The 11,593-nt window shown below is 35.8% G+C and overlaps 1 protein-coding gene across 1 annotated transcript; it reads right to left on the bottom strand.

Annotated features, from left to right (window-relative positions):
* Positions 1–6,046: 6,046 nt before the first annotated feature.
* Positions 6,047–9,830, bottom strand: LOC145005733 (serine/threonine-protein kinase SRK2A-like). Its single transcript, XM_078964843.1, has 10 exons — positions 9,402–9,830; positions 9,169–9,291; positions 8,857–8,931; positions 8,582–8,683; positions 8,283–8,336; positions 8,091–8,183; positions 7,927–8,019; positions 7,725–7,829; positions 7,549–7,647; positions 6,047–6,643 (listed from the first exon to the last, which is right to left on the bottom strand). Exons 2-10 carry the CDS (start codon positions 9,286–9,288, stop codon positions 6,320–6,322), a joined length of 1,065 nt encoding a protein of 354 aa, XP_078820969.1. The 5' UTR covers positions 9,289–9,291; positions 9,402–9,830; the 3' UTR covers positions 6,047–6,319.
* Positions 9,831–11,593: the final 1,763 nt, after the last annotated feature.

Here is an 11,593-nt window from a genome sequence, read left to right as displayed (position 1 = left end):
TATGTTCATGCCAGTTGATATGTTTATGCTATGCTATGTTATTCTCAGTTAGTTTCCGGATTTCGGTCCGATGCAGTTAGTTCCGGACTTCGGTCCGATGCAGGGGACAAGGTCCCAGTCAGTTCCGGACTTCGGTCCGATGCAGATTCTGGACTTCGGTCCGATGCAGAGGGCAAGGCCCTGGTTAGTTCCAGACTTCGGTCCGATGCAGTTTCCGGACTTCGGTCTGATGCAGTGGGCAAGGCCCAATATGTGTTTATATGTTATTGTATGGTATGCTAGTTTGGGGGAGCTCATTAAGCTTTGTGCTTATAGTTTTAGTTTTGGTTTCAGGTACTTCTGCAAGTAAAGGGAAGAGCTCAGGTTGATGGCATCGCACACACCACAGCTTCAGTTTGTCCTGGGAGTTGGTTTAGTTTTTTTTATATATGATTTGATACAGTTCGATATAGTTTTCTCGTGATACTTCGCTATGATTTTGAGATATTGATGTACGAGTTTTATTTAATGATATTTACATGATGTTTTAGTAATTATTAAACAAAATTTTTGGGTCGTATTTTGGGCTGTTACATGAGACATGTGTGTTTTGAGAATTATGAATCAAGTTTTTATGGTGTTAAAATGAAAAATTGTTTTGGAAATTTTACGTTGTTACAGAAATTCCTGCCACCTTTACCTAACTAGCTCGCGAATACCATTACATACCACTAAGACCAGATAATTCTTCGAATGAGAGGTCATACCCTACAACGGTTGGACTCAAACAAAAGCTGTGAAATAGGGCTAAACCTAACCTTCTGAAATTATTTAGTCCTCATAACATGTAGTGTAATGTATTCGTTTACTAGTTAGATAAATATAGCTAGAACCCCTATTAGCACAAAGCAAGCAGCATTTGGGCATTGAGTAACCCAAACCAAGCATATCCTATTCAGGATATCATATCACTGTCTAATCAGTACTATCATGTAGCTCAATAAGCACATACAACAACCATATCAGGCATATTCCTAGATCCTTAGCCCTAATCTAGCATGCAGTTCTCATACAATAGGCATAAAAGGAATCCTTCCTACATCCTTGGCCCTAATCCAACATGCAGTTCTCATAATCATATCAACTCATAGCATAAAATGTATGGATATCTTGGGGAAAACTTACTTGAGCTCGTTCGGTCACGCACATTACACACCTTGTTCTTTCTCAAAAAAATTTACTTTAGCTTTAGAAAAATCATTTTCTTGTGAAAAATCTTTCAAACCCTAAATTTGAGTCCATACACCCCCAAAGGTGTGTCCGAATCTCTCAAACCAAGGCTCTGATACCAACTTGTAACATCCCAATTTTCAAGGCGAAAAATTTCATTTTTAATTAAGTAACTTATAAAACCGTTTACTGAAAACATCATCAATATCATATCAATCCATAATCCCATAAGTTAAATATCATAAGACGTGTCGTGGAATAATAATAATGCCAGGGTACAATCTCAGGGATCTCAAAAATGCGGAAATCATATGCATGTGTGTGATGTGCAGCTACCGCGTCGGCTCCTACCCCTTCGCTGAAGAGGTACCAGAAACAAAATTGAAAACTGTAAGAACGAAGCTTAGTCAGTTCCCCCACCATACCACATACCACATAACACACATATTGTCGGGAAATTATAGGGTGCCCGACCTATCCTGTCCGGCCATTTTGGGGTGCCGACCTACCCTGTCTGGCAATTCTGGGGTGCCGACTTGCCCTTTGGTTCATCCCAACTGGCTACGGGGATTATCTCACCCCATACTGCTACCACATCATAATATAGCATAGACATACTATCAGACATATATGGGGTGCCTGACCTACCCTTCGGTCTTAACAACCGAACTTAGGGACTATTCCCCTCCTACTACCACTATCACATATAACATATCATGCTAACACATAAACATACCAGGTAGAAGAGAACCAGACAATTATCACAAAGACAATCATCTAAACTATAATCAACTACTATTGGATTGGCGTTGGTGCCTTTGACCCACTTCTACTGGAAGGTAACTCACTTCAGTGTTGTGAAGTGTCTGAACTGTCCTCTCTTCCGAGATCAACTCCTCTCAAATCCTACACATAATCATCTTTCTTAGTTACCATTTCTGTCACACCCCAAAATCGAGAACGGCAGAAACGTTCTGGGGCGGAGGACGTCATGTAAAGTATCACCACACAGTAATAGTAAACAAGCAAACAACATCATCCATTGCATTAAATATATAATTTTAATACAAGTGTATTCTGTACAGTTATAGACACCAAAAATAATGTAAATCAAAATAAAGAGATGAGTCCTGAACACGCTCCATCATCTCAAAAGCTGGTCTCGGTACCTGTCTACTGATGACCTGAGAATACAAGTTATTTTGAAAGAGTTTATCAGCATAAAGCTGGTGAGTTCATAAGTATTTTAGTGTCGGTGTTTGTTATCAAAACGTTTGAACATGTCTCGAGTGTAAGTTTGTAAAATGTATGTAAATGTTTGGGAAATGTATGTAAATGTTTGTAAGTGTTTGTAAAAGTTTGAATCTCTCAGAAAAACCTATATTTTCTATAAAATTAGCCTTCTACCAAGGCGTAACTGTTTTGTATGTTTGTTTATCGTAAGAGTGTCTAATTTTCCAAGTGTAACTATCATTATCAAAATATAGTTTATACATTACTGTTTAAGTGAAATAGTCACTAAATGTATATAAAGGATAAATTACTGTAGTACTATAGTATTGTATTTTAAGAACTACTGTTGTACTAACTACCTTAAACCGGATTTATATTAAGGTATCATGTGATTAATTGTACCATACTATCGACTGAGTAACAACGACAAATGTAGGTCATAAAAAGGTATGACGTTTGGCACCCGCAGACCTGCAGGTCCGACTGTAGCTAGCAGCAAGGTGTAGGATAGTCAATCCAGTATAGATCTATATACAAACTCACGCTCTCCCTCCAAGAGACTCTGGTTACAACTCGGGCCATGACATTTAAGTCATGCTCCGATACATTGGATCACATTTATGTAAGTGTATGTATGTATATGTAATTTATTGTTCCCGTTCTAGTATCGTTGTATATGTTCTCTTCTTAGTATAGTTGTATATTTTCCCTTTATAGTATAGTTGTATATGTGCTCATAGTAATGTAATGTATATGTTCTCATAGTGATAAGTATTGACTCATGAATGAACTGACTCATTGATCTAGCAATAGTATAAGTGTAATCCTATGTTACCCCGATGGTAACTTACTAATGATGTAACTGATAAGCATGAATATGGAAGTACTTTTATGTCTATATATGCATATATGATATATAATTAATATTGAAACGACCCTCGGACGGCTACCCGACATCCCACCAGACCACATCCAAATCGAGGAAAAGGAAATAGGGAGGATGGCCTTCCTAAGCCCTTTAAACATTTCTTATATATCTATACATATATGGGCATGCAATTTATAAGAAGTATAACAAAGTTTAAATAAAAGTTTTTAGTAAGAAAAGAGTTTGTAAAACATTTTGAAGTAAAGTAGTTTGATAAACAGTTTGAACAGTGATAAAATCATTGGTTTTATAGTTATTAATCACATGTGATTGATGTAATAACTATAAGTATTTAACTTGTATCCCCCCCCCCCCCCATAAAAGCATTTAAAATATTTAAAAGTATTTCAAAGGTTAATTAATAGGGGTATGAACTCACCTGTAGTGAGTGGTTCTTATGACAAAGTTGGATTTGATGTTAAGTGGTGACTTGAGTACACACGCGAAGCCTATTTAGCATATATTGGCACATGTATGGATATAATTAGTGTTATGAACAACTAATTGATGATTTTGGGACCATCATAGGGACTAGTAAACACTTATAATAAAGTGTTATAATCATATATGATTGTATGAGGGTTTATAAGGCTATACAAGAGGGTGTATGGCCAAAATACACACTATAAGTGTGTGTGCGGCTAGGTGTGAGGCCTAGTGTGCTGCCAGCACATGTGTGCGGCCATGTGTGCTGCCAGAGGGTGTGTGCTACCATGTGTGCGGCCAGATGGTGTTCTTGGTGTTCTTGGTACCTTTTTATGAAGATCTTCAAGGAGAATGGATGATACTTGAGAGGATTTTGTGTTCTATCCTTGAAGAAATGAAGGAAGTGTTCAAAAATGATTCAATTGTGGTATAAATAGGTGGAGTGTGCGGTTGGGGAAAGGTGTGAGGCCGCAAACAAGAGTGTGTGGCCGCACACTCAAGTGTGTAGCCGCACACTCCATGTGTTGGAGTGTTTGGCTCGGTTTTGATTCCTACATTTCGAGTTAATCCTTTTTAACACTCCTACCTTGATTATATCACATTTAAAACGCTTCATTAGACTCTAAAGGGTACTACTATGTAGTAAAATAAGTCTAATATTGGAAAGAATTGAAGAGTGTATGCGAGAAGTTTTTCGGGTTGTCACAATTTCACGGCCAAATTAGGTCAAATTCAAAGTCAAATTCAACACTCTGGTCAAAGTCAACTTTCGGTTAACTCGTCGAGTTGGTCCACCAACTCGTCGAGTTCCGCGATACAGACTCGGGACCCTTTGCAAGTGACTCGGCGAGTTCATCCTTTGACTCGCCGAGCCCATCTTTATGCTAGTTGGGACGTTTAGTCCTTGACTCGTCGAGTTCCTCATGAACTCGTCAAGTTCATCTTCATGCAAGGTGATGCTCTTAGTGCTGGATTCGCCAAGTTCTTCCTTGACTCGCCGAGTACATCTTCATATTCTTGGGACATAGCCTTGAACTCGCCGAGTTAGTTCACAGACTCACTGAGTCCCATGATTTCCAGATCCTTAATGAGCCCAGCCGACTGAGTGCTCTTCTAACTAAACACATGGTCCATTATCAGAAGGGATTTGGTGGGAAATGCGACCTAACTCGTCGAGTCACATGAGTGACCTGCCGAGTCCCTCTATGTCCAAAACTATACACTCGATTACAATTGGTCTTAATGCATCCACAACATAGATCTGACCTCCTAGGGTCAATAATACACGTAAAGTCCCAAACTTGACGTCTATGCATGTGGTATTTGGCCCAAATGGCCCTAAAGTGGAGTCTACAATATGCATGGGGTGCTTATGGCAACAAAGTTGGCACCTTTATGCCATAAGAACCCTCAATGGTTCCAGATCTGAAATCATATCCTCTTAGAACCACACAATCTCGAATGTAGCTCTATAAAAGTTTAGAAAATGTAGAAATGAGCCCTAACTAGAGGTCTAAGAGATAAATGGTCAAGATTGAAGCTTTTTACCTCCAATGAGCTGGAAATGTGACACAACCTCTGGATCTACTAGCTTCCCCTTGAACTCTCAAGCTTCTTCCTTCTCAAGCTTCACAGACACAAAAATGGCTCAAGAACACTCAAACAAGGTTAGGGTTACGATTTAGGGCTTTCTGGACATAGGGAGGCGATGAGGGAGGCCACAATGAGGTGTTGAGTCGTTTAAACAGGGGTGCAAACCCTTAAAATTTGGTTTCATCCCGACTGACCTACTCGTCGAGTCCGGGCATCCGACTTAGCGAGTAGGTTCTTCCACCTACTCGAAGAGAAACAATAATAGACAAATGACCATCTAAAAGGATTGATTTTGCATAAAGATTCATCGACCGGGAAGAGTTCTTCAATTTATTTCAGCACCTCAAATGTTAAAAAACAAACTTCTTCCTACAGACATTTGATCCACCTCTTCGACTGCAGAGGCTTGCAGATGCCGCAAACTACAGTTTTGGCTTTGAAAAAACAAACCCTGAATATTACTCATCCTTACCACCTATCCCTTTGCTCCCGAACTCTAATTCTTTCGATTATGCCTTTAAACTTACTATGAATTTTGTATGTGAGCATATGATTTACATTTTACATGATGTATCTGTTTCAAGCTTAAAAATTGTTAGAAGAATAACTCTTTCGCATAAAAGATCATTCTAGTAATGACTTATCATGCAATGAAAGTTACACATTACAACCTTAAAACAATATAATATCAACCATTTTACAAACACAAATAACTTCAACAACAAATCTAAATTTAATTACCACAAGAACCGACATTCCCGGCTTCCCAAAAAAAAAAAAAACCAACGACCCAAACCAAGATTCCATCAACACACCTAAATATTGGCAACATGCAATAGAGGTTTACATACTTCAATTATTAAGCTCCCCTTTAAGTAAAACTGGCTTTTTACACAAACCCAAAACATAAAAACAAAAATAAAACTCTTTTTAAGAAAGACAAACTTCACCACTTTGATGAGCTTCTTTCACCCTTTTATCATACTCATCTTCATCATCTTCAGCTTCCTTTTCCCCTGTTTCTTTATCATCATCATCTTCTTCATCTTGACCCCATCCAAACCCTCCAATGGAACGCGAAGCTGCAGGAGGAGATCTTGCTTCTTCCACAATTTTCATGATTTCCTCTACACTTTGTGGTGAAAATGTAGGGTTTTCCTTTCTGTAATAAACAGCTTGAGCTGCTTCAGTTAATTCCCTTGGCAGATTCTTCAGGAACCATGGGTGGCTTTTGATTTCTTTTAGGCTAATTCTCTACACAATATGAAAAAAATAAAAAATTCGAATTTGTAATGTAATCAATAAGTTCAAGCATCTATCAACTTTCTTCGGGAAAAGATACATAAACCACAAAACCGAGTACTTAATGAATACAATAAATTGAAATGGGGGGCAAAATAGTCATTTTACAAGGACTAAGAAGAGTCTATTTCACAATGTCGAATGGAGGGACCAAATTAATGAAACCCTGTTAAATAAGGACCAAACGTAAATATAAAAAGGCCTTTTTGGACCCAAACCAACAAAAGGCAAACCACAGGGACTATTTTTGCACTTTATACAAATCTAATTATAATTAATTGCCTAGTGGCTAACTTATAAAAAGATGTGTTTTTCTGTATTTTTCCCTGGTATGAAAACCGAGTAAAACAGGAAAATGTTTTCTTTTAATACAGTCAAGAATAGTATAATGATTTAATCACTACAGAAAAATAAATAATTGACTAAAAGATATAATGATGAAAGTACACGTGTCTTTTTTTTATGGGAAAAGGTGGAAACTATAGTAGCATATTTGTCATATTTGTTTTGTAGGCCTCAATAACAAGCCAATATCAATAGGGAATCCACATAATTGAAGAGAAAGATTTTCACCAAATGAAAAAAGAAGACTTTATCATAAAATACAAAACTATTTCATCCTTGTTAAATAGAGAAAGGTTACAACTTGGATGTTGACTAATGACTAATCATCCATCTTTGACTTTTCAATGTGAACAAATAAAAGCTAGCAGTTATATGTTGACTGGTAATTACACATTCATAAAATGTAATCATGCCAAAACTTCATGTTAGGTGCCTTTAACATATGATTTAATTTTCTCAAATATCTTTTTTTTTTTAAAAATCAATAATAATAAAAAAAAGTAAATACATACCCTAGAAGCACCAGCAACAAATATCCGAGAAAGAAGGTGCCTACAGTCTTGAGATATGTGAACATAGTCTGGGATCTTATACTGCACAGCCATTATTCGCTACAAAAAAACAATAATAATAATCAAAAGTCAAAGTCAACACTATGGTTTTAAAGAAAAAAAGTCAACTGTCTTACTTGAATAGTCTTCCTAAAGTTTTTAGGGTCTTCTTGATCTTCAAAAGGGTATGCTCCCACAAGCATCACATAAAGTGTCACTCCACAAGACCAAACATCAGCCAACTGAATCAACACAAATCAACATTTCCCAAAAAGATATTCATATAAATTAATTAAAAACAGTTTTCTGATTATATAAAACTTCTTTTTTTTTTTTTACCTTTCCATCATATTCTCTACGAGAAAGAACCTCAGGGGCAATGTAAGCAGGAGTTCCAACAGTGGATTTAGGTCTTGAGTGAAGCAGGGATGACTACACAAAGTAAGATTATTAATATCTTGATTTATATTTACAATTTCAACCCTTGAGAAATAATGGAACACCTTTGAGTAGCCAAAATCACAAATTTTCAAGCGGGGTGCAGGGCTTCCATCTAAAAGAGTGTTCTCAAGCTTCAAGTCTCTATGGCATATTTGCTTCACAAGATTGATATTACATTATTATTAAAATTCAATAAATAAAAGATGTATATATATATATAATGTATTTGTCATGTTATATAGTTCATCTTTTACCATGAAATGACAGTAGTGAACTCCTGATATAAGCTGCTGGAAGAAGTATCTAGCCTGAAATTTTTTTACAAATAGCATCAAGAAAGGATAAAAACAAATAATCTGACACAATACTGTGTTTTGCATGTATCAGACTGATGTCAGTGGGGCAAAAGCTGCAGCTTTTTGTCTTTTTGTCAGGGATTAGCTCCTGATCTCTCATCTGTGCAAAATGACAGAAATAGCCCTAGTCCAATCTGGTTTTCTTTGAGTTTAACCTCAAGGAATCTATTCTAAATTTCTAATAGAACAAATTAAACCTCATCTTCACTGAATCTTCCAGCATTGCAAATCCTATCAAAAAGCTCCCCTCCTGCAGCATACTCCATTACAATAGCAAGGTGGGTGGGTGTCAACACCACCTATAGAAACATCACCATGATTATAAGCTTATTTGTAACTTTTGGGAACATTTTTTTATTAGAAGTCTTTGAGATTTTGTCAGATTGACAAGATAGATGAATCTTGTTGACCAAAATCAATAACATCAATGATTTGTAATGAGAAAAATATCAATGGGAAGAAAGCTACTTGCCTCTCTAAACCGAATTATATTCGGGTGTCGAAGAGATCTGTGATTTATGATCTCTCGAGCAACATTCTCATCAATCTACAACCGAAAAAGATGTGTATAGTTAGATACCCTCTTGAAATTAAAGTAAAACATAAACAAATGAGTACAATATTAGATGCATAATCAAGTGGGAATTATATATAATTTAAGGCAATCAAGAAACTGAGGAAGAAATTCTGTTTGAACAATTCTAACTTGCAAAACCAACCAATTAGAATAAAACAAGATTAATTTATAATATAATATTATAGATATGAGGAAAATCGTACATACCTTATGCCCTCTTTCTATATATTTCATAGCAACAAGCTCTTTGGTGACCTTGTTCCTCATCAACCTTGCAACGCCAAAATTCCCAGATCCTATATCCTTCACAAGCTCGTACTTGTCCATTTTCTATGATTTTAAATCATCGAGACACCATAAGAGATTTTGTTACGATTAAAAACACAATGTTTGGTTATCATTTTCAAAACTCCTTAAACCTAAATTCAATCGGAACTTACCTCAATGTTCTTCCGAAAATAGAAAGCCCAGAGAAAAATTCGATCAAAATGGGGGGTTTCGTGATTCGAATCAAATTTTGAACTTTTAATACAGAACAATTGAGCTTCAATTCATTGTTGTCCTAGACCATAAAAACCAGAAACCCTAATCTCCTGGATAACAATCGGTGCAATTGGGATAGATTTGTGTTTTTATCCAAATATTTGATATGGGTTTTGGTGTAAAGGGATGAATTTAGTGATGAGTATGTGGGATTGCGGATGATTATTAAGAGAAAGGATTATGGAAGAACATGCAAACCGATTGCAAGAGAGAGAAGTGCGTGCGCATCTATGGAATCTGTAGGAGAGAGAGATTCTAAAGAAATCAGGGATTGTTTATGGATTGGAGAGAGAATATCTAAAAATAGACTGAAGTTTCCTGGAAAGAGAGGGAACGACAGGGATAAGGTTGAAGACAAATTACCAGGGGGTAGAATAATGAGCTCGTAGTTTTTTAAGGGTTGAAATTGACATGTTAATCAACTTTTGTGCACAAGCCCTCGAAACAATAAATTAGAGGCAAAATGTCCATACAAATTAATCATTTTTTAAAGCCCCTTGTGTTTTTTTGTTTGTGTGTTTTTTTTAAGGCATCAAACATCCTAAAATATAAAACCAACCAAATACAATTTCATCAAAAGATCATTATAATATCAAATGTAGTTTCAAAACAAAATATGATAGTAAGGCTATATTTGGTGTAGTAACTGAAAAACTAACTGCTAAATAAAAAGTTAGTTGATAGTTGAAAAGCTAACTGTTAAATAAAAAATTAGCTGGTAAAAAATGATGTTTGATAAAATTAGCTGAAAAGCTAGATGAAAGATATAAAATTACATAAAAAGACATGTGAGAGTGTGTGTTTCTATAATTAATTAACGGGTGTATTTGAAAGTTTTTTAAAAAAACTCCTAAAAAACTAGTCTAAGTAGCTTTTCAAAAAACTAACTTATAAGTTAGTTTATAAGCTACTTTTTGGCTTACCAAACACGACAACATAAGAAAGCTCAAAAAATAAGCTAGTTGTGGCGCGCCAAACACAGTCTAATTATAAAATAAATAGTGTTGAAACTCCATGTAGTTCAATCAGGACAGACTCTTGTCTTTGCTACCAGAAGTACCTAAAACTATATAAACTTAAAATTGTAAACACGAAGCTTAGTGAATTTTTCAACATATCATATATTATATCAATACATAATTGTAATTGGTCTTTTTTTAAGTCATATGAATGTTATGGGTCGAATCATAGTCTTACAGTCACTTCGTGCCATGGACCAAACATGGTCTTTCCTGCTATGTGTCAAAGTTAATATTTCATACAAGTGTCATAGGTCAACCATGGTCTTTCATACAAGTGGCATGGGCCAAACACGGTCTTTCATGCAAGTCACAAAGACAATCAACATATCCTAACACACAATGTCTTACAGTATAGTGAGAAGACTCGCCTGAATCCAACGAGTAGGATCTTAACAACTATTGACGCAGGCTAGATGAACCCCTCTCTCTCTCTTCCCCTCCCTCCCTCCCTCCCTCTCTCTCTCTCTCTCTCTCTCTCTCTATATATATATATATATATATATATATATATATATATATATATATATATATATATATATATATATATATAACACATACCAAATAACTCTACTTAGATTACTTCATGATTACACATATATTATACTTTATTTTTACTTTTACTTCTCAATACTTCCTTGAACTATCATGTTGGTTACCCATACATATATTTATTCATCTTTTATTTAATATTAGGGCATGGATGATCCCAAACATATGATTAGGTTCCTATACACACATACCAAACACACACATTACCCTAAATTAGGGCTTACTTCTTGTTTTAGAAACTCGCACCCAACCAACTTATTATACATGAAGTGAGTTATGTTCTTAACATTAAGAATTAGTTATAAATCAGATTTCAAGGACTAAACGGGTTCAAAAAGTATAGCTCTTCGGCTTGTGAGTTTCGGGACAAAACTCGGGAAAAGGATGTTGTTTCTTGATTGTAGACACCAACACAAAGATTCAATGAATTAAGGATGTCAAGAGCTGCTCCTAGCAACCTTAAATAAGGTGTAAAAATTATTCATAACCCCCCCCCAAAAAAAATCAAACCCATACGT

Source organism: Lactuca saligna, chromosome 7 (genome assembly GCF_052625555.1).
Source record: "Lactuca saligna cultivar CGN05327 chromosome 7, ASM5262555v1, whole genome shotgun sequence".
NCBI classification, from domain to species: Eukaryota; Viridiplantae; Streptophyta; class Magnoliopsida; order Asterales; family Asteraceae; genus Lactuca; species Lactuca saligna.
Note: the sequence above shows the minus strand (reverse complement) of the source record. Positions and strands in the feature narration are given on the sequence as shown.